Source organism: Molothrus ater, chromosome 14 (assembly GCF_012460135.2).
Source record: "Molothrus ater isolate BHLD 08-10-18 breed brown headed cowbird chromosome 14, BPBGC_Mater_1.1, whole genome shotgun sequence".
NCBI classification, from domain to species: domain Eukaryota; kingdom Metazoa; phylum Chordata; class Aves; order Passeriformes; family Icteridae; genus Molothrus; species Molothrus ater.
In genome coordinates this window covers 18,961,853-18,985,332 of record NC_050491.2, presented here as the reverse complement: position 1 = coordinate 18,985,332, position 23,480 = coordinate 18,961,853, and the positions used below count along the sequence as shown (strand labels likewise).

General features: G+C 54.6%; 1 protein-coding gene across 2 annotated transcripts in view; it reads left to right on the top strand.

Annotated features, from left to right (window-relative positions):
- The first annotated feature begins 4,410 nt into the window (after window positions 1-4,410).
- PCDH19 (protocadherin 19) overlaps window positions 4,411-23,480 on the top strand; it is a 61,321-nt gene continuing 42,251 nt past the window's right edge. For both annotated transcript variants that reach the window (XM_036402031.1, XM_036402030.1), the window contains exons 1-2: window positions 4,411-6,567; window positions 9,442-9,769. In XM_036402031.1, the coding sequence (XP_036257924.1) occupies window positions 4,427-6,567; window positions 9,442-9,769 (2,469 nt within the window). In that variant the 5' untranslated portion in view covers window positions 4,411-4,426. The remainder of the gene's footprint in view (window positions 6,568-9,441; window positions 9,770-23,480) is intronic.

Sequence of the window (23,480 nt, the reverse complement as noted above, 5' to 3'; positions counted from 1 at the left end):
AGTTTGGCCAAGGGCAACGTGGGCACCACCCTGTCACCAGCTCCTTCCCAGACAGGCCACCAGGAGTGATGCCAAGGGCATCACCAGGTGCACTGCAACAGGAGCGCTGGGCTTTGCATGAGCTAATTGTGTTGCAAGGAGTGGAGCAAAGCTTTTAGATTCCAGAGCCAACGTGTGGCATCTTTATTAATGTGCCTACTTGAGTTCCCTGGGACGCGATGTTTTCTCCTCACCCTGGCCATCCATCTGAACTGATAACAGGACTATTAATCCATTCTGCTGACAGCACACACAGACCTCCAGTGAGGCAGGAGATGGGGAAGAGGTGGGGCTGCAATCGATGCTTGTTTTGTTCCAAAGGGATCCCTCTGACACAGCGAGCGGGAGCTGCAGGTGAACAGCTGGAGGGTGACCAAGGCCACGGGTGATGGCCACAGCTGTGCTCAGCTGGAGAGCATCCTGCAGGAAAGCACCGAGAGATGAAATGTTCTACAGGGGGCACACCTGGAGACCTTGTGCTCCAGGGCACATCACACTGTTCAGGTTCTACACTCAGCAACCTCCTATCAGTTATTGACCCACTTCTCATCCCCCTTCATACCCACACAGAGGTGAAGTTCCTCTAATCCCAGGGCCTTTTCAGCCCTGCCTGGCTATGAGGTGACTGGCACAGCATCCATTGTCCATGATTTCCTTTACAGCAGCAGAAATACAATGCAATAAGTAAAGAGATGCAGGTCTTTTATAGGTATGATCTATAAAGAAATAGTTCAGTAGGAAAAGAGCTGGGAAATGAGGCGCATCCCTGCCCAGCTCTTGCTCCTTTGCCCAGCCCCTGCCAGTAGCTGATCCCAGGCGCTTTTATATTCAGACTGATCCTGTCTGGTTTTAAATATCTCAAGCCACAGAACTTTCTCCCTCCAGGGAACCACGTTGCAGTCTCATAATTTTCGCTGTCAGCAGAGGGGATTTTTTCCCCTGTGACATTCAACCTAAATGCTCCATTTCTTCATTTCCTGTCATCCCTTCTGGTGATGGCCCTTGTACTCTATTAAATAATTCCTTCCCTCCCTCTCTATTTACTCCAACCAGATCTGTAAGGCTCTTAGTTTGTCTCCCCACGGACAGCTCTTAACCAAGCAATATATATATTTAAGCCTTTTAATCTTCTTTCAGAAATCAGTCTCTCCGTGCCTTTGATCATTTGTGCGGCTTCCCTGTGAACGGCCGCCAGTCCGTCTGTGCCGAGGGAGCGGCGCTGGGGCTGCGGCCGCACCTGAGCCCCGCGGCGCCGGGGGCCGCCCGGTCCCTGCTGCCCTCAGGCACAGCAGCGTCCCCCTGCTGACCCCTGGCCCCAGGCTTTTCTCTGGGGCGTCGCTCTGCACCGTGGCTTGGCTTGGCTTGGCTTGGCTCGGCTCAGCCATCGCTGCCTGTCCTGCTGTCGCTTCCTCTCGCCTTTGCGTCCCAGCCGCGCTCGCTCACATCTGTGCACGGCACAGCTCCTTTCGCTGCTTCCTGCCCGCATTTCTAATCTCACCAGGCCCTTTTTGTGTTAATTTTCTATGCTTGCTGGAGCTCACAGCACCTCCCAGTATAGCATCATCTGCCAAATTCATTAATGTGTAGTTTACTCCCTCTTTCCAGGTCATTAATGAGGGTATTAAATGAGAGCAGCCCTAACCTAGATCCCTGCAGTACCCCATAAACACCTCCCCCTGCTTCTAATTACCCTTTGTTTATGATCCCTCAGCCAGGTTTTCAATCCGCATGGCACAGTTCAAGTCATCAGAATTAATTTTTTCATGGAAGACTTCGACAGGGCCTTGCCTCCTCGTGCTGTCCCCACCTGCCACCCCTCCGTGTCCCACAGCCACTCCCCCGTGGGTCACAGTGACCTACGCTGCTGCTTGCCGGACACGAGAAGGAACACCTGGCAAAGGCTTTTTCCTCTGCCGGCTTTTGTCCCTCTGCTCCAGGACACGGCAGCGGAAATGGAGGCGCCCTGCGTCCCTCCGGTGTCCTGCGGGGAGGAGCGGGCTCCCCTCGGCTGTCCCTGGGCGGTGTCCCTCCCTGGACGGGGGCACCCATAGGGTGCTGTCCCTGGAGGGATGCTGTCCCGGGGCATGGAGACAAAGGGCGGATGCTGTCCGGGACAGGTGTCACCGAGAGTGGTGGGTGTCCCCGGACAGATGTTGTCGCGCGGGATGGGATCACGGGGACGCTGTCTCTGAACGGATGCTGTCCCAGGGACTGTGACCGTGCATGGAGGCTGTCCCTGGCGGCAGGCGGTGTCCCGGTCACCCTCTACAGGCGCTCCCAGCCGGGAGGGGCCCGTGCCGCCTGAGGACCCCGCCCAGGCCGGGTGTCCCGGGGTCCCGGGGTCCCGTTCTCTCGGTGTTCCGTTCTCTCGGTGTCCCAGTGTCCCAGTGTCCCGGTGTCCCGTTGTCTCGGTGTCCCGTTCTCTCGGGGTCCCGTTGTCTCAGTGTCCCGTTGTCTCAGTGTCCCGTTGTCTCAGTGTCCCGTTCTCTCGGTGTCCCAGTGTCGCGGTGTCCCGGTGTTCAGTTCTCTCGGTGTCCCGGTGTCCCGTTCTCTCGGTATCCCGTTCTCTCGGTGTCTCAGTGTCCCGGTGTTCCGTTCTCTCGGTATCCCGTTCTCTCAGTATCCCCTTCTCTCGGTGTCGCGGTGTCGCGGTGTCCCGTTCTCTCGGTGTCCCGTTCTCTCGGTGTCGCGGTGTCCCGTTCTCTCGGTGTCCCGTTCTCTCGGTGTCGCGGTGTCCCGTTCTCTCGGTGTCCCGTTCTCTCGGTGTCCCGGTGTCCCGTTCTCTCGGTGTCCCGTTCTCTCGGTGTCCCGTTCTCTCGGTGTCCCGTTCTCTTGGTGTCCCGTTCTCTCGGTGTCGCGGTGTTCCGTTCTCTCGGTCTCTCGGTGTCTCTGTGTCGCCCCCCGCGCGGCCGCGAGATGGCGCCCTTGTGCCTGGGAAGGCGCGCGGGGCCCGACGGCGCGGCCGGGCCGGGCCGGGCTGGGCCGAGCTGGGCTGGGCCGGGCGGGGCGGGGCAGGGCCGGGCCGGGCCACACCGGGCCGAGCCCGCGGGGCGCGGCACCGCCCAGGTGTCGGTTCCGGATGCCAACCACCCAATGGGACCTGTGCCGCGGCGGATGCACCGGACCCCCGCCCCGCTGCCCCCCTCTCCCTTCGCCGCCTGGCCGCTGCCGACCGGCGGGCTGCGGGGCGCTTTGCCGACGGCCGCGGCGGCACCGGCCCCGCTGTAACCCCGGGGAAGGGAACGGTGTGCTGGGAGGTTTCCGAGCCGAGAACTGCCGGGGATTCTCCCGGTGACACCTTTCCCCGGCCCCGTACAGAGCCCCCGGGACCCTGCGGACGGCGCGGAGACGGGAGGTAAGGTACGGGCACACGCACCCGGGAACGCTTTATTTCATCGTTAGGAGGACTCGGTACCGCGGTGGTTTCGCCAGGGATCAGCACGGTGCAGCGAGCGCTGCGGGGCTGGAGCCTCCCGGGGGCGTTGGGCGGTCCCGGGCCCCTCGCCGGCTCCCGGGAACCCTGCCCGGTGGGGCGGAGTCCTCCTGCCCCAGAGGGCTCAGTCTCTACTGAACGGACTTGGGGCGCACCGCGGGACCCGGTGGTCCCCGCGCTGCCCGCGGAGATTCGCCACCGCCCAGTGCGCACTGGCTAAAGAAGTAACCGCCGGTGACCGCGGCCGCGGAGCCAAAACACCGCTGCGTCCGCAGCTCCCTGGCAACAGGACGGTCTCAGCGGGGCAGCGGAGCGGGGACAGCAGGGACAGCAGGGACAGAGGGCTCCCGGCTTGGGAAGCGGCTCCGTCCGGTTCCGCTCCGCTCCGCGCGGCTCCGTGCCCGCTCCGCTCCCGCTCCGCTCCCGTCCGCGCCGCCGGCTCCGCCCCGGCCCCGCCCCCGGCCAGCGGCGCTATCCCATTGGCGGCGGCGCGGCGCGCAGGTCCCGCCCTCGAACGCCCATTGGCTGCGGCCGGGCGCCGCCCGCCCCCGCGCCGCCCGCCCCCGCGCCGCCCGCCGGCGCTCCGGACTGCGGGCAGTGGCGTGCGGCCGCCGCAGCGAGCGCCGGCGGGAGCGGGCTCGGCTGGCTCGGCACTGCACTGCACGGCTCGGCTGCTCGCCTCGCTCCTCGCTCCGGTACCGCTCGGCTCAGCATCCCGCTTCTGCTCCCGCACCCGCTCGCCATGCCCGGCCCTTCCGCGGCGCCGCCGGCACGGAGCGCCTGAGCGGACGGCGTTGGCGTGTGCGCGGGGGACCGCGGCTCCGGTGCCCGCAGCCGCCCGCCCGCCGCCGGGGCAGCCCGGCGGGCGCTGCCCGCATGAGCGCGGCGGGCCGCTGAGGCGCGCGGCCGGCGGCCGTCGGGGCGCGGCGCGGCGGGCGGAGCGGCGGCGCGGCCATGGGGGCTCTCCCGGCGCTGCTGGGGGCCGCCTTGCTGTGGGCCGGCGCCGGGGCCCTCGTCAACCTCAAGTACTCGGTGGAGGAGGAGCAGCGGGCCGGCACGGTGATCGCCAACGTCGCCAAGGACGCCCGGGACGCCGGTTTCGTGCTGGACCCCCGGCAGCCCGCAGCCTTCCGGGTGGTCTCCAACTCGGCCCCCCACTTGGTGGATATCAGCCCCGGGTCCGGGCTGCTGGTGACCAAGCAGAAGATCGACAGGGACCTGCTATGCCGACAGAGCCCCAAGTGTGTCATCTCACTGGAGGTGATGTCCAGCTCCATGGAGATCTGCGTGATCAAGCTGGAGATCAAGGACCTTAACGACAATGCGCCCAGCTTCCCCACTGACCAAATCGAGCTGGAGATCTCGGAGACGGCCAGCCCTGGCACCCGGGTGCCACTGGAGAGTGCCTATGACCCGGACTCGGGCAGCTTTGGTGTGCAGAGCTATGAGATCACCCCCAATGACCTCTTTGGGCTGGAGACCAAGACGCGGGGTGATGGGTCTCGTTTTGCTGAGCTGGTGGTGGAGAAGAGTCTGGACCGTGAGACCCAGTCCCACTACAGCTACGTGATCACGGCGCTGGATGGTGGTGACCCGCCCAACTTTGGCACAGTGGAGCTCAGCATCCGCGTCATCGACTCCAACGACAACAACCCGCTCTTCGAGGAGCCAGCCTACACCGTCAGCGTGCCTGAAAATGCCCCGCCAGGGACGCCAGTCATCCGCCTCAACGCCTCCGACCCGGACGAGGGCACCAACGGCCAGGTCCTCTACTCTTTCCACAGCTACGTCTCTGAGCGGGCCCGGGAGCTCTTCCAGATCGACCCCCAGAGCGGCCTCATCACGGTGAGTGGTGCCATCGACTACGAGGAGGGTCACGTCTATGAGCTGGACGTGCAGGCCAAGGACTTGGGGCCTAACTCCATCCCTGCCCATTGCAAAGTGACCATCAGCGTCCAGGATGCCAACGACAACCCGCCCCTCATCAACCTGCTGTCTGTCAACAGCGAGCTGGTGGAGGTGAGCGAGAACGCCCCGCCGGGGTACGTCATCGCCCTGGTGCGCGTCTCGGACCGCGACTCCGGGGCCAACGGGCGCGTGCAGTGCAAGCTCCTGGGCAACGTGCCTTTCCGGCTCCAGGAGTACGAGAGCTTCTCCACCATCCTGGTGGACGGGCGTCTGGACCGCGAGCAGAGGGACCAGTACAACCTCACCATCCAGGCCAGGGATAATGGCATCCCATCCCTGCAGGCCACCAAGTCCTTTACCGTCAAGATCACCGATGAGAATGACAACCATCCCCACTTCTCCAAGCCCTATTACCAAGTCATCGTGCAGGAGAACAACACTCCGGGGGCCTACCTGCTCTCGGTGTCGGCCAGAGACCCTGACCTGGGCCTCAATGGCAGTGTGTCCTACCAGATCGTGCCATCCCAAGTCAGGGACATGCCTGTTTTCACCTATGTCTCCATCAACCCCAACTCTGGAGATATCTATGCTCTGAGATCCTTCAATCATGAGCAGACCAAGGCCTTTGAGTTCAAGGTCTTGGCAAAAGACGGGGGTAATCCCTCTCTGCAGAGCAATGCCACCGTCAGGGTGATTGTCCTGGACGTCAATGACAACACGCCCGTGATCACGGCCCCGCCGCTGGTCAACGGGACGGCGGAGGTGTACATCCCCAGGAACGCGGGGGTTGGCTACTTGGTCACCGTGGTCAAGGCAGATGACTATGATGAGGGTGAAAATGGCAGACTTTCCTACGAAATGGTGGAAGGAGACAGAGGATTTTTTGAGATCGACCAGGTCAATGGAGAGATAAGGACCACCAGAGCCTTTGGGGAGAATGCCAAAACAGCCTATGAGCTCATCGTGGTGGCTCATGACCATGGGAAAACATCTCTCTCGGCTTCTGCCTTGATTTTGATATACCTGTCTCCAGCTCTGGATGCCCAGGAGTCCATAGGATCTGTTAACCTCTCCTTGATTTTCATTATTGCCCTGGGGTCTATTGCAGCCATTCTTTTTGTCACCATGATCTTTGTGGCAGTCAAGTGCAAAAGGGATAACAAGGAAATCAGGACCTACAACTGCAGGTAAAGATACCTTTGTTTATGTGCACCTGCGGGTCTGCTTTGATTTTTGCCACCGCGGTTACTTTTGCATTTGCTGCTGTATACTCGGGGGCGGTGAAGAGGGGTGGATTTGCCTGAGCAAATCTGAACAAAACTGAGCTTCCTACCCCTGCAAGAAAATTTCTTGCAAAGCTTTAAGAAATTGCTCTCTGCGAGGAGAGCGCGGAGTAACGAATCGACTTAATCGTGCGGCTTGACAATCTGTTGCAGCACCGCCGATTTGCCGTGCTCCATCACTCGCGGCGGGCAGAGCGGTGTTCCTGCCTTTTCCAGGGGCACGGCTGGATCCCGGCGGGGCTGCCGAGGGGGGAGAGCCCCCGGCCCCGCAGCATCCCCGCAGCAGCCGCTGCCAGCGGCATCCCCGAGCCTCGGCGGGCGCTCAAAGGAGCTATTGTGTGCCCGCTGCGGCTCCCGGCCACGGCACGGCACGGCGAGCAGCGCCGAGCGGCTCCGGCACCGGGCAGGGCTGCCGGCGACGGCTCCGGGGCATTTTTGTGTCGTTTTGCCCCGGCTGGGCCAGCGCTCCTCGGTCCGAAATGCCGGAGGGGAGGTCAGCCCCGCGCCTGGAGCCGCTGAAAGGCTGATCGGGGAAATCCAGTCCCCTGAATATGTAACAGCCTGGCGATTATTGTCTCTCTTTTACTATTCTCTGTGTTACACAAGTTAGGAGACAAATGCTAACCACACATGAATATCAATCAGATGCCATAAAAGAGCAGCTGCAATGCCTCATAAATGGTTTAATCCTGTTACTAGTGAAATAGCCATGACTTCTCCATTCCTTCGGCACCGAGTCGTTTCAGAGAGGAGGGATGGAAATTAATTTTGCTCTACCTTGGAAACGCACGCTCGCCCCTGGCAATTCAGCGGCGCGGGGGGATGTGCGGTCTTTAAAGTTTTATTTACGCAGAAATAATGCCGGAGAGTCGGGGCATTGTACCCCGTTTTCACAGCGTAAAGTGCGTATATAAGCCTTTTTGCTCGATGGGGGAAAAATCATCTGCAAATAAAGGTCGGTCTGTGCTGTATTATGGGATGTCTAGCTTCAAGTGAAAGCTCACAGACCAGATTTCTTGCCAGCTCGGCCCATTAAAAGGGGATGGGACCTGAATGGATAAAAATCATGTTATGGTGGTGCCCCTAACAGCTACCCACAAACGTATAAGCCCCGGGTTTACTGTGACGGCTTGGGGATTAATGAAGTGCGGTTTAATTAAATAATTGGTCAATAGAGAAAGGACAGAAAAATGAATGCCTGCAGGAAATAATTGGGCTCTCGCATTGCCAAACTTAAACATTTAGGTAAACAAAACAATTAAATCTTCATCAGGCATTGTTAGACGAGTCAGCAGCATATAGACTGTTGGCACAACAGCAATCCCTGCCTCCCCGTGATTTATCTGCAGGCTCGGGGTGCTCGGGCTGTGATCAGTGTGTGTCTGAGCAGGAGTCAGTGCAGACGTGGGGAGGCACCAGGCAGGCTCGGCGATCGTGGGGCACCCTCTCCCCACGCCTTTGGGCTTTGCAGTGCCTCGTGTGGGAGATTCTTCACTCGAGCTGCTGGAGACTCTTCACATGACGTGTTAATTTATGAGGCACATATGAGGGCTGTTCGACTTAGTGGCATTTTCATGCTCAGGCAATTGGCTTTCTGGAACAAGAATATTTGTCCAAGATTTGCCTTTCCAGATAAACTGTATTATTTATTTATCCCGTTATTTCTGTTGCAGCTATTGGATTTATTTTTTTTTTAATGCTGTTGTCATAACAAGAAGAGGAGCAAAATCCTGACTTTCAGATGTGCATTTCTGACTGTGCATGGCATTTGATGTGCTTCCCTAGGAAATACCGAGTTGCCCAGTGCTGTGCATGTACAAATTAATGGCAGGGACTGTTGTGGTGCTCACTGTGGGAAGATGAGCCACAGCCACTCTGAGCCGAGCAGACCCAACTAATGCAAGGTGCAAATAATTTGTCATTATTTGCTTGGGTGTTGTTTTGCAGTAACTTTTTTCCTCTGGTGTTTTGCAGAAGGCAAACAAGGCAGTTCATCAGTTGATTCTTTTGGCAGGTGGGAAGCGAAGAGGGAAGGAAAGGCAGAGAAAAACAAGCTTGCAGTGAAATAAAAAGGTCAAAAAGAATCATTTTTCTTTGCAAAACACACGGTTGTTGTTCTCTGGTTTTGAGAAGGTGAAAGCATTTCCCAGCAGAAGGGGATGTGTGTGTCAGTGTGAGGCAGGAATGGAATTCAATTGGAGAAAAGATCAGGTGTGATCAGGAGACAGTCAAAACACCAGCAATTTAGATAAAGCATTAATAAACAAACAGCCTTTGGAGTGTGAGAGAATTGAGCTTGCCAGCTAGGACTGCTTCTGGGTCTGCTTTATTTACTGCTATGGAAAACGAACCGGGGAAAAAATCTGCTATTTGTTTTGAATTTCCATTATGGGGACCAAATGAAATCACTTTTAAAATCCTTATTATGCATGGAAATGAATGCAGGTACCCTTTTCAGTTCATGGATTTTAACATCTCCATTTTTCTCTTCTGCAGGATGGACTTTACTTCTAGTAACTAAATATCAGCAAATACATAGACTAGGTCAAAACAGAAGCATTCTCCCTTCCCATTTTTTTTACATGTTTGACCTGAAAATGTTATGCATAAGAAATAAGCTAAAGACCGTGTTGTGCCACCAGCCCCAAACCATGATGTAACGTGCATGACTAAGAACCTGCACGGAGATGGGGCCAGGCCCTCTGGGTTCCTGTGTGGGAGTTTAGCGGGGCAGGGTTTAGGATGCTCTCAGCTTCTCATTTCCCCTCTGTCCCCCAGGATCGCGGAGTACTCCTACGGGCATCAGAAGAAATCCAGCAAGAAGAAGAAGATCAGCAAGAACGACATCCGCCTGGTGCCGCGGGACGTGGAGGAGACGGACAAAATGAACGTGGTCAGCTGCTCCTCCCTCACCTCCTCCCTCAACTACTTCGACTACCACCAGCAGACCCTGCCGCTGGGCTGCCGCCGCTCCGAGAGCACCTTCCTCAACGTGGAGAGCCAGAACAGCAGGAACGCGGGCTCCAACCACATCTACCACCACACCTTCACGGGGCAGAGCCCCCAGCAGCCCGACCTCATCATCAACGGCATGCCGCTGCCCGAGGTGAGTGCGGCCAGGGCTGTGCCTGGGGTCAGCAGGGGCTTGTGCTGAGCTGTGCCTGGGGTCAGCAGGGGCTTGTGCTGAGCTGTGCCTGGGGTCAGCAGGGGTTTGTGCTGAGCTGTGCCCAGGGTGGGTTTGTGCTGAGCTCTGCCCGGGGTCAGCAGGGGTTTGTGCTGAGCTGTGCCCAGGGTCTGACAGTGCCAGCCCTGCCAAAATGGCTCTGTTGGTGCCAGTGCTGCCAAAACGGGCACTGCTGGCTTCTGTGTGCTGCACAGAGTAGGCTTTGGTGGTTTCTGTGTTCTGCACAGAGTTCTGTGTGCTGGACAGGGCAGGCTTTGGTGGTTTCTGTGTTCTGCACAGAGCAGGCTTTAGTGGCTTCTGTGTGCTGCACAGAGCACAGTCTGGTGGTTTCTGTGTGCTGGACAGGGCAGGCTTTGGTGGTTTCTGAGTGCTGGACCAGGCAGGATTTGGTGGCTTCCATGTGCTGGACAGAGCAGGCTTCAGTGGTTTCCGTGTGCTGGGCAGAGCACAGTTCAGTGGTTTCTGTGTGTTGCACAGAGCACAGTCTGGTGATTTCCGTGTGCTGGGCAGGGCAGGCTTTGGTGATTTCTGTGTGCTGCACAGAGCACACTCCGGTGATTTCTGTGTGCTGGACACCCCAGGGGGAGGCAGTGATGGAGGATGGGCAGGGGGCAGCAGCCAGCACTCACCTGTGGGTTCTGGGGCAGCCCTGCCGTGTGGCCATGGGTGGGTGGATGTTTTGTGCCCAGACACTGCAGAGACCCTCAGAGGTGACCCTCAGGGCCAGGCCAGGCTGTCTCCACGTGCCCCAGAGGCTGGAGGTGGCTGCTTGGCAGGAGGATTCTGAGTGTGGCAATGGCAGTGCTCAGGAGAGGAGACACTCTCCTTCACGGGAGTTTTTTTAAAAGGCTGTTGGAAGCAGTGTTGGTGGCTGTTCTCTGGAGGCAGCTGGCCCTGCTGGGGGTGCAGACTGTGTGGGATGTCCCATTGTGACCACTGGCCTAGTGCTGTCCCTGCACTCTGCAGGCCCCTGGCTGGCATGGGAGGGATGTGTGGTACCTGCCAAAGGCAGGGGAAGGGACTGCCCTGATCCACACCATCCTCATCAGTTTCTTCTAATTCTTTGGCTTTCCTGTACATCACAGGCATCATTTAATGTTGCTTGTTTGTCTCTCTTTGAATTATTGTTTGGTTTTAAGCAAAACAATCAAAGGTTTGTCATGTTTCCTGCTTTGAACAGAATAACAAAGCTGAAAAAGCAGCTGAAATATTTATGGCTCACTCTGTTTTGTGTTCAGTGTGCTGGTGTAAATGCAAAATGCTGTTGCTGAAGGCAGTGGAGCTGCTTCAGATTCATCCTGGAGCTGCAGAGAGCCGAGCCCAGCGCTCTGCAGGGCTGCTGGAGAGGGCTGGTGCTGGGGGCCTGGTCCTGCTGTGGTGGTATTGGCAGAACCCTCACTGAGCCCTGGTGTTTGACCTCCCCTGAGGCAGAACCAGCTCTGAGAGGTTGTGTACCAGTGTTGGCCCACACGAGTGACCACTGCTGTTGTGGGCAGTGGTCCCTGAGGAATTCCTGTTTTCCTGGAGCAGTGTCTTCTGGAGAGGATTCTGGAGTGCATCTCTGGCTGGTGCCTTGCTCTGGGCACTGGAGCAGTGGAGCATCCTGTCAGCCTGTGATTCACAAAGCCCATCACAGGCTGGCATTCTCCAGGAGTGCAGGCTGGCAGTGGGCGGTCTCAGGTGCCAGGGAGGATGGAGGGACCATCAGAACTCAGGTGATAAACTTAGCAGGCAGCTGCATGCAGAAGGCACTGCTGCCTGTGCTTCTCTATGATGCAACAGCTGGGCTGGGGTCTCATGGAGTGTGCCCTCCAGAGATGTCCCTGCCTTGGTCACGGGATTCCTGTTTCTCCCTGTGGCTGCAGCTCGCCCCATATCCCCATCACTCGTGCAGGTGAGATGCACTGTGCAGGGCTGGTAGCTTGCCTGGAGAAAGAAGTCTGTCTCTTGTAATGAGTGGCTGGAGTGTCAGTGGAGCAGCAGCCCCGGGAGCTGGCCGAGGGCAGCAGGCAGCTCACCAGTCCTGCCAAGGCTCTGGTGTGAGAGAAACACGTCCTGGCAGGGTCTGCTCCCCCTCTGGAGGTGCTTCTGGACAAAAGGGCAGGATCAGGGTATGGGGTGGAGAAATCCCAATGGGAAGCTGTTTGGAAGTTTAGCTCAGGGTGGGAATGTTGATGTTTTTTGGCAGAACCCCTGTGTTATGCTTCCAGCTGTTGCAGGCGCAGCTATCTTGCTGGTGGTGTGGGTTCTGTTGGCTCCTAAAACTCCCAGAGACCCCTGAGAGCGAGGTGGTTCTTTGGTGCTGGAGTGCCAGCCCTGTCCTGGCACTGGGGGTGACACAGACACTCCGCAGCAGCTGTTCCCATGGGGGAGCAGGGGGCCCTGAGCCGGAGCAGCGCTGTGCTGTGCTGCTGCGGCTGTGCAGGGTGCTCTTGGCACAGCTCCGGGGGCTGAGCGTGTAATAAACACAGTCCCTGCCCCGAGTTTACAGAGCCAGAGCCTTCCCTGCAGTGCTTGCAGGGCTGCTTTGTCTGGGCTGGTTTGAATGGCTCCCAGCGATGAAGCCGCCGTTGTTTCCCCGGGGAGGCTCTGAGAGGTGCCAGCATCAGGGAGAGATCATTGCTGCTCCACCCAGGAGTGACTTTTCCTGATGGGAAGGCAAAGCACAGGTTGAGAACAGATGAAATACGAGGTAAATGTGTCTGTGGCAGTGTCACTTGGCATATGGTGGCTGTGGCTGAGGGTAAGCTATTGCCTCTGCAGGCACGTGCTGCCCCAGCAGCGGTGGGTTTGTGATGTGGCTGGTCTTTAACGTGAGCCTCATTTATTTTAACAGTCAGGAGCCTTGAAATAAAAGTCCCCAAGGATGGCTTGTTTGTGGAGCTTCAGGAAATGTTTCTTCTAGTGTGGTGGCAGGTCTCGGGGCTGGGAATAATTGGGTTTGTTGGTGCTTCTCATCTTTCCCTGGTGATCTGGAAAGGATTAAAGAGTGGTGTCTGAGGGGCTGCAACCCGCTCTGAGGATGCAACAGAAGTTTGAGCCCACTCTTATAAAGCTTTTCCCTTTGGCTGGGGCTGGGCTTGGCTGTCAGCTCTGCTTGTGCCAGAGAGCAAGGAGGGGATATGCTGGGGTGCTCTGGCCCTGCTGGGAATCAGTGGGTGCCAGGGAGCCACTCAGGGCACTGCCCACAGCCCCTCAGTGCCCTGTGGCTCTAGGCAGTGATGGCAGGAGGCGTTTGTGAGCAGCTCTGGTGATCCTGGCTGACAGCAGGAGGCTTGGCCCCTGTTAGTTCAGACTTGTCTTGCAGCAGGGAGCGTGGGACATGTTGGAGCTGCAAGGGCATTGCTGCTCTGGGGCTTTGCTGCTGCTGAGAGCTCTTTTTCATCTTCCTTGAGCTGGAGGAGAAGTCAGCTTTGAAACCAAAAGGGCTTGTTGTCAGGTTTTGCATGTATATTGCTGGGAGTTGTACCAGGAGATTAAAAATCAAAATTAATAGGAGCCATTAGGCAGCTTCCTTGATAAAAATGTGTGTTGCATTGGGGTGGTGTGGAAATCGGTCTGAATGCTGAGCCTTTTAGGATGCAGGGCACATGACCTGCATGTAGAGCAGCCACCCTTGGGTAGCACTTACATGCCTGCATCTTGACTTGGTGGTTTAAAAGTAAACAGTGTGCGTGTGTGATGGCTGTATCTGTGCTTCAGAGGCAGTTTTACATCCCAGATTTGCACTGCTTTGGGGGATGGTGTTCATTTGCTGCTCCAGGATGGGAAACACCCTGGGGACACCGTGGTGGCAGGACCCGGCTGCCAGAGGCCAGGAGGTGTGACATGGAGAGGGAGAGCCCTCTTTGAGAGGCTGTGTGTGCCAGGGTGGAACTGGCAGGGAGGTTCTTGGCTGGCTCTGTGGGATGGCGCTGTGGGATGGCTCTCTGGGGTGGCTCTGTGGGGTGGCTCTGTGGGATGTCTCTCTCTCTGGGATGGCTCTGTGAGATGGCTCTCTGGGATGCTCTCTGGGATGGCTCTCTGGGATGGCTTTTTGGGATGGCTCTGTGGGATGGCTCTGTGAGATGGCTCTCTGGGATGGCTCTCTGGGATGCTCTCTGGTATGGCTCTGTAGGATGTCTCTCTCTCTCTGGGATGTTCTCTGGGGTGGCTCTGTAGGATGTCTCTATCTCTGGGATGGCTCTCTGGGATTGCTCTCTGGGATTGCTCTCCAAAATGGCTCTCTGGGATTGCTCTCCAAAATGGCTCTCTGGGATTGCTCTCCAGAATGGCTCTCTGGGATTGCTCTCCAGAATGGCTCTCTGGGATTGCTCTGTGAGATGGCTCTCTGGGATGGCTCTCTGGGATGGCTCTCTGGAGTGGCTCTGTGGGATGGCTATGTAGGATGTCTCTATCTCTGGGATGGCTCTCTGGGATGGCTCTCTGGGATGCTCTCTGGGATGCTCTCTGGGATGGCTCTCCAGAATGGCTCTCTGCGATGGCTCTCTGGGATTGCTCTCTGGGATTGCTCTCCAGAATGGCTCTCTGGGATGGCTCTCTGGGATGGCTCTCTGGGATGGCTCTGTGGGATGGCTCTGTGGGATGGCTGGGTGGTGGCAGCATTGGGAGGGAAGTGGCAGCCCTGACATTGCTCTGTGAACAGAGCATGGATCAGGCGTGCTCCTGCTCTGGTTCTGCTTTGGTAGGGCCCACTGGAGGAGAAGGTCAAGGTGGAGCAGCCTCTGACCCAACAGGACCCACACACCCAGCAATGCCCAGCACCGGGGGCTGTGGCCATCCGCCGCCTCCGGAGCTGATGGCCACCATCAGTAAGATGGGGAATTACTGGTTTTAGTGATAATCCCGGTCTAATCCCCCAACCTTGATACACTCCCACATAATCCTCACTCACACTGATTTAGCTGGGGCTCCTCATGGCTGCAGGGATTATTTGAGGGAGCAACAGTTGCAGGATAAGGCCCCGTTGGTTTCTGATCTGCTTTGTACTACCTGGAAAGCGTTCTGCTCACTGTGGGAAATGGTTTTCTGAGCACAATAGAGCAATTTTCGTTTCAGGCAGCACCGGCAGCTTTTGCTCTGGCTATCTGGCGGTGTTAACTAAAGCACATTTCTACAACACACAAAGATTTTTGTTTTGTAAGAAATGAAATCAGCGTGGCTGTTTCTCTTTCTCTGTCATTTCTCTACTTGTCAATTCTTTCTTCCCCTCCAGCTTATCCTCCTCTTCTCCGCTAGCCTTAAAAAGCCCCCAAAGTGTCTGTTATAATCACATTTTGTGTGTTACAACCAGAATGAATGTACTCACTTTAATATGCTGGGTTTGAGGAAATCAGTTTCTGTCTGGTATAACAGACAATTTGTTATAAACCATGCCATTTAGAAGTGAAGGGCCTCGCTTTAGTGCGGCGCTGGGGAAACGTCATGATATATAATTGGAAGGGATTTGGCTTGCTTCTGAGTAATGCTGTGTATAGAGCAGGGAAAAAGGGGAAAAAAGGAGATGATTTCCAACCCGGAGAAAGTTTGCAGTGTTGAGGCAGGCGGGGCTGATGAGATGAGGCTTATTTTCAGGAGCCATAATAATTAAAGCATTATCAGGGATGATGTTCCACTCGTGGGAAGGCTGACTTTGCAGGCAGCGCTGCCAGTCTTGTTTTCTCCTTGGGAGGTCACTGTAACTCAGCACTTTTTTGTGCCTGCCACTGATGCACGGTGCTGGGGAAGGCATGTCAGGCTCTGCTCTGCTCTGCTCTGCCCCCAGAGCCCGAGCAGCCCTGCCTGGAGCCAGCCCAGCCTCAAACAGGAGTGATGCTCTCAGCTTTAGACAGGCACTGCTTGTCCCCTCCCTGGGGATGGCTTCTGTCCCTGCCTGGGCACCCAGCCCCACTCTGCACTGCCAGGGATTGGGGTGGTGGGATGGGACCCCAGCCTCCCTGCCTGGGCACCCAGCCCCACTCTGCACTGCCAGGGATCGTGGGACCCCCCAGCTCCCTGTGTACTGCCCCTGCTGGCCCCAAACCCCAGCAGATCTCTCATTTAACTGCTCCCAGAGTGGTTTGTGTATCGCTGTAGGTTCCCTGACCTCTCTGAGTGTCAGAGGCTGACATTATGGAAATCAGCAGCTCTTTATTCCATTCTGAGGTCAGCCTAACCAAATTATACATCTCTTAATGCAATTGCTCCAAGCTGTTGTATGGAGAAATTCCCTTCAACACCTTGCAACAGAGATAAATACAGCAGCTCCCATTTGTGTTTAACCACGCCACGCTCCCTGGGCTTTGGGCAGCCCCTTAGTTCAACGCTCTTTGGCTTTTCCTAAGATCATCACATCATTTAGGTTGGAAAAGGCAGTTGAGATTGAGTTCAGCTAAGAGCTGAGCATTGCCATGTTCCCCAGTAAACAGCACATGTTTTGTATTGGTGATGTGGGGCTGCCACCCCATCCTGGCAGCTCCTGGGGCTTTCCAAGGGTTTTCTGGCCTGTGGTAGGGTCCTGGTCGGGAGGGACCAAAGGGGTTTTCTCCAAGGGTTCATGGAGGATTAGGGCTGGTGTGCCAGTAGCTGTTTGTAATTAGCAGCAAGACCTGAGTGCTCCCATGGATATGATCACATTGTTATGTATTACATACTGTATGTTGTATCTTGTATTTGTGATATCCTACATAGAATCACAGAATCCTTTAGCTCAAGGATTTAAGATCATGAGGTTGAGACAGTCATCTAACACTGCAGTGTTCACACTTGTATCCCTATGGCTACAGAAAGTGTGTATGGAATTATTACATATTGCACCTAATTATGTGGGTATATAATATGTCATATAATCAGATACATCTCATTTGTTTTTATGCTACTGCTTTTATGGTTCACTTTTACTGGAAGTGGAGAGGCTTCTCTTGTTTTCATAGAATCATAGAATGGTTTGGGTTGGTAGGTTCCTTAAATATTTCCTCTTGGAAAATTTGAATTTCTGATGCACATTTCTAATGCATAACTCGTGAAGTCTATAAAAAAGCTTCTGCAACTATATTTACATGGCAGATAAGAATTTTCTCTTAAATTGGGAAAGATTTCTAGTAAGGTTTTTTTTAAAATTTCATCAAAAGGATAGTCTTGCATGGTACTTTATGGGCTTTCTTACAGCAGTATCCCAGTGTATTTGTGTTGTATCAAGTGATTTGAACTCTGTGGTTTCTCCCTCTGGTTTCCTTTACTTCCAGCACGTGCTCATGCAGAGGCATCACTGAGGCCAAGTGCAGTAGCCTTTGAATAACCTTGTGTGCATCTGCTTGGCTGGGTGGAAGAGCTGGATTTTCCAGCTGCCATTTCCTGAAGTCCCTCCTGAGGGCTTTGAGCCAGAGCAGCTCCTCAGCCAGGTGCCCTTCCAGGCCCTTGGGCTCCTGCCCTCACCGGCTGTGCCCTGCTGAGGTCGCTCCTGAATTCCCATCAGCCAGCAAGGGCAGAGCCACTGTGCCCTGCCTGCTTCCATCCCCAGGCTTTGCCTGCAGGCTGCCCGGGGAGGAGCCTCCATCTCTGCTGGCAGCCCCCTGTCCTGGCAGCCCCCTCTCCTCCCTCTCTCCTGGCAGCCCCCTCTCCTCCATCTCTCCTCCATCTCTCCTCCATCTCTCCTCCATCTCTCCTCCATCTCTCCTCCATCTCTCCTCCATCTCTCCTCCATCTCTCCTCCATCTCTCCTCCATCTCTCCTCCATCTCTCCTCCATCTCTCCTGGCAGTCCCCTCTCCTCCATCTCTCTTCCATCTCTCCTCCATCTCTCCTCCATCTCTCCTCCATCTCTCCTCTCTCCTCCATCCCTCCTCCATCTCTCCTCTCTCCTCCATCCCTCCTCTCTCCCCCCTCTCTCCTCCCTGCCCTCTCTCCTGACCTCTTGCCCTCTCTGGCAGCAGCTCCTGCTCTTGTGTGAGGGCTCAGATGGGTGAGACCCCCAGCCCTGCCCACTCCCCCTCTCCTGCCAGGCTGCTTGTGGGGCTGGCGTGGCCTTGCTTCAATAAATTGTTAGATATTGTTCCCAGTAGAGGCTATAGTTGAGTTCCAATCATTTTCTGTTAATTAAAATACAGGATGGTCTTATTTGTAGCATAAATAGTTGTAATCTGTGTACTTATAAGTGTAATTATAATTCAAATTAGAGCGTGCTCTGCATAGGAGATGGGTGGGGTGCTGTGCAGGCAGTGCTGCCCTGGCAGGGCTGTGCTGGGGCTCATCCCCTGGGGCACCCCACAGTCCCCAGGGTCCCCAGGACAGCATCACCCCGGGCTCAGCACAGGGCACTGGGGCTGCTGGCTGCTCCCAATGTCACTGTTCCTGCTGGGGCAGGGCTTGTCTGTGGCACCTGTTGGAGGGTTTGCTGGAGAAGAGGCACAACATCTCTGCTTCAGTGTCTCCCTCTAGCTCCTTGTCTAAATTTGGAGTGAAGTAATGGCTTATGTCAGCTGGACAAGTGATTTATGCTGAGCCTTGAAGTGTCTCCTGTTTAACATGGAATTACAGAGAATTCTCCCAGGCCTGCTGAAGGCTGGGGACAGCTGATGCTGCAGCAGGCAGGTGTGTGACAGGTACTGCACTTCTACAGCCTCTGATGGCAGCTGAGCACCCACAGGTGATGCCAGCACTGCTGCACCTGACACCCAGGACAGGCAGGCAGGTGATGAGCCCTGTCAGTCAGAGTGTGCTGGAGAGTCACCTGCAGGTGAGCTCCTCATCTCAGCACCCTGTTGAGTGAGATCTGGGTGTGAACGCCTCGTGTTTCTCACGGGGAGCTGGAGCTTGTTGGATTATACCATCGTTTGTACTGGCAGGTGTATGCCACAGGGCAGGTTGTAAATTCCCGTGTTGGTGGATTGCATTAACCCATCCTAAGTCAGGTATGTAAAATTCCATTAAGAGAAACCCCTCTGGCATTTTCTCACCCGTGCTCCAGCTCTGCAGGCTATGCTAATGCAGTGTGTTTGCTCATCTATTAGAAGGATGATGGCTTTAAAATAATAACATTTATCTTTGGCAGCAGACTTACAATAGTGCACACCGAGTACAATTTTGTGAAAGGCTCTGCAGATGTTGCCTCATTCAATCTGGGTCAAAAAGAGCGCTTAGAATCATAAAGGTTAGAAAGAGATCAAATAATTCGGTGGTTTTATTGCTGAATAATGTACTTGGAAAATATCATTCACCGTTATTAGACTAAGTGAGTACAGAAAACACAGGACTCAATAGTCATTTCTCAGTATTGGCTGATTTTACTGTTTTTATAATGTAGCTAAATTCCCTGCTATTGATTCTAGCATCGATTATCGATCTGGAAATGTAAATGTAAGTGATGGTGGGAGCACACAGGAGTTGGACACTTGGGGAATCAGGCAGCTCCTCCCTGCAGTGCCTGCTGGTGGGCAGCACATGCTGCGGCAGACTGAGGCTGCTTTTGGGGAGCTGTCAGGGTTTTGAGAGCTGTTTTCACAAGTGAAGATGAAAAAACAGGAAAACACCCATTCTGTGTGTTCTTTTCCGTGCCTGAGAGCTTATGTAAACTTGCTGAGACAAACCCAGATGGGCTGGGACGCCGGCACCAGGATGGGGCTGGAGCCTCTGTCACCTGCTCCCTCCTGGACCTTTCATATTCAGATTCACATCTGGATGCTCTGGCAGGGACCCAGCTCAGACGTTCAGTAAGCAAAGCCTCAGGGCTGTGCCTGAGATACAGACCTGAACCTGTCTGCCCTGAAACACTTCCCAGGCGTTTGGGAGCAGTTCCTCTGCCTCCTGCTTCAGCCCCCAGGGTGCTGTGCCTAGGGGCAGTACCAGCTTGGGCTGAGACTCTCCCTGAACATCAGCTAATAATGGGGATTGGGTCAGTGAGAGCAAAGCCACGTCCCTTCTGGGCTCTGTGTCCTGTGCTGAGCTGGACCAGAGCTGGCAGCATCACTGAGGGAGCCACAGGCTCCTGCTGGGCTGGGGCTCGCTCAGCCACGCCATGGGTTCCTTTGAGGAAGAAGAAGAGATAAATTTTGGAATATGTTCATCTCCTGTTCCCTGCACTTAGTTGTTGTCAGCATTAATATGCCATTAATACATGCTCATTAGGAGGAGAATGATTGTACCCTGCAGAGTAAGGGGGAAACCTTCATTAGGCACTAACATATTGAACTGAGCTGCAAACTTCACTTGGGAGAGCTGGGGAGTGCACTGCTCGCCTTCAGGTTTCCCTAATTCCTCCTTTTGCTCTGATAAAAAAAGCACCTCATCCTCTGGCATGTATTTTTGGTTATAAGTGGGGAGGATGTGCAGGCGAGCCTGGGCTCAGCCTGGGCTCAGGGTCCAGCACTGAAATCCTTTTGGGACCTCAAATCCATCTTTCCCCAGATAAAACTTCCCCGTCAGTGCTTATTTTGCCATGCAGAGAGAACACAAGCCCAAGTCACCCCTCCAAGGGCTCTGTTGGCTCTTCAGCCTTAATGAGATGAATTCTTCACGGGGCTGGGAGATGCTGGGGGAGCAGATTTGTAGAGAAAGGAGGTGTCATTTCTGCGTGCTCGCTTTTCACACTGTGAGGACGTTTTAAGTGTCCGTGTGGCCTTGCTGCCCGCAGTCTGCAGCCATACCCTGCCACGTGTGACAGGGCAATCGCTGGCCCTGCTGATGACTGCAGCGGGGCTCCCTTGCTTGCTCACAGCTCCAGGCTGTGCCTGGTGCTCTCTTGAAGTCAATCAATAGGAATAATTGCAGGTTCAGGTGGGGGTGAGGGAGGAGGGGCCCTGGCAGACAAATATTTGGTGATCAAGACGCTGTTTAGGTGCAGATGCCTCTGTGATAGGTAAGAAGGGATGGACGATAAAGACCATACGTGATATTTAATCAGAATTTATTCCAAATGTAGTGATTTCGTAGATTTCCACAGAGCTGGCAGCTGTCCTCTGTATTAGGAGTGAATGTCCTGGCTCAGTCCCTGCCCCACTGCCCTCTGCCCTGGGGCTTTGCAGGATTTTTCAGCGTGGGTGCAGTGTGGTCCCATCTCTCTTGCCTCTGTGTAGGCATAGCCAGAGGGAATCCCACAGATCAGTTTTCACCAATAAACCTCAGCAAAGCTGAAATGACATTTGACTGGCCTGGGCTTGCTGTTGTGAAGGTAAATGAGAGCCTAGCCCAGACTGGAGCACGGGCAGGTCCTGGAGGAGGCAGCTCCTTCTGCAGCCAGCAGCAGCCTCAGCAGGAGCAGTGCTGGCTGAGCAGTGCTGCTGTCTGAGGGACAGTCCTGATTGCAGGGGGGTGTGCTGCAGCTGCAGCTCCTTGTGGGGACACCCAAACTCAGGTTGGAGGGCTTCATCCTGCAAAGGTGAAGACAGAGGGCTGGGACTGTCACCCCAAGGTCACTTTGCCTTTGGTGCTGTAACCCCCCTTTTGTCATTGATCCTAAACCTAATGGCAGCCTGGCAAAACCAGACAGGTGATCCATGATCATCTCTCCTTGTCAGGGAGGGAAATGAGCTGGTGAGGTGAGATACCACCGTGGGACAGGCTGGGCTTGGGAGCTTCTTGGTGCCTCTGTTCAAGCACCATCTCCAGTGGTGGCAGCTGGCCCCTGCAGCGGTGCAGGTGGGTGGCTGTCCTGGCTCAACCCAGCTCTTGGGTATTTTCTGTCTCCCTCTCATCCTGCCATGCTGTCTGCAGGCAGAGCAGCCACAGGCTGGATCTGGTCCCAGCGCTCCATGTTGGAGATGTGGCTGTGTCCATTTGCTGGCTGCTGGCATGACTCATGTAATCACCATGCGAAATGCATCATTCATAAACTGTTTAGCGTGACCTTTTGTACAGTAGCACTAATTATTATTATCACAGAAGCCCAGTAAACTAGACTAGTAATTATCAGGGATTTATTTGAATGGACAGCTAAGCTATTCTTGGCAAGTTAGTCAAAGCAGTTGTCATGACAGCCACACAAATGTGTCTTATGAATTGGGTTAATTAGGGTAATTAATAACTGTTGTTTTGCCCTTTTTTAACAAGGTATTGCTGAGACACTATCAAAAAATAGCAATTGTACCTAACAGAAATAGTCTTATTTTAGCAGCAACCCTCACATCACGAAATAGAAATAGTAAATACCTGTTGGGTTGTTGTTTCACAAAGAAATGTGCCATCCAACCTTGTCTTTGAGAAAAAGCAGGGGGTTAGAGGCTCTGCTGTAATTTTTCTGTTGTGCTTCCCCTCCTGGGCCATATTACCAAGAAATTGATCATCATCCTTGCTGATATTGTCCTTATTTATTGCAATGCTGTGCTGCACGGAGCCGTTGTCACAGAGAGGTCTCTGCCATGCCCGGCTCTGTGCGGGTGGTCAGGGCAGTCCCAAGGTGCTCCCGTCGGTGGGAGCAGGCTCCACAAGGACTCGGAGCCAATTTTGAAGTTGTGGCCATAAATTAGAGCTGTTTTGCTGATGCATCGTCACCGTCGTCATCAGGACAGCAGGTGCCAAAGCGCCGCGGCCTCGCTCAGCAGAGCATCTGCTTCCCCTGAAAGGAGCTTCTGCTGAATAAATGCATTTGCTTCTCTGAGAATCTCAGAGGATCCTGAGCTGAAAGAGACCCACAAGGATCCTGGAACCCAACTGCTGGCTCCCTCCAAAAACAAAACCATGGTTGTCGTGCTTGTTGTTGATATTGAGTAATGGTAGTTAAAGCTCTTAATAACCAAATAGCATCAAAACATCTCAAAAGGAACAAAAACCATAGTGCCCATCTCAGGGAGCACCCTGGGCGCCCTTGGTGGCCTCATAGTGGATTGCAGCCTGTGGTGGGTGGTGATCCTGTCCCACAGCACTGGGCTGGGTGCTTTCCAGCACAGAGCACTGTCTCCCCAAGGACTGCAAGATTTGGTGCTGGTTATTAAAAATGACCCAAGATTATGGATGCAACTGAGGAATATTACGTAAGTTTTGTAGAAAAATGACCTGAATAGATGAATGAAGGCTGAGCTCTGTCTATTTATATCACCCCTGGGCTTTCCAAGCCCTCTCTTAACTAAAGCTCATTTGATAACGCATGTGTTTTAAAAAGAAAATAATAATAATAATAAAAAAAGAAGGAATAAAAAAAGAAAAAAGGAAAGGAGGGAAAAAAACCCTAAAGAAAAACACCTCTATAGAGAAGGTAGGGTTTTAATGAAGAAATATTTTATACTATTCTCCTACAACCTTAGGGCTAATAGCCTGGAACTGGTACTTTGGCTCCTTAAAAAGCCCAACAAGACAAGCCAATTACGGCCTCTGAAACATTTTTATTTTTAGTTCCTTGTAATAGCAATTTATCCTCGGCTATGGTACATTAACTGGAAGGAACAAGAAGTAGTAAGGTTTTGGCATCTTTGTAATAACCAAGGGGCTGTGTTTACCAGGCTGTTAATAATGTGGGGTGGCTGTGGGCAGGGGAGAGGGCAGGGTGGGGATGGAAAAGGGCACCCAGCTAGTGCCAGGCTGAGATCCCCTCATCTGGAGAGGGCTGTGCTGTCATTCATTTCCCTGCAGTTTGTTCTGGGAGAGCACAGGCTCCTGCTAGCTTGAATTCTTCAGTTTCTGCTGGCCCAGAGCTGGAAGCTTGGCTCAGAGGGGAGGAAGGGCTGTGC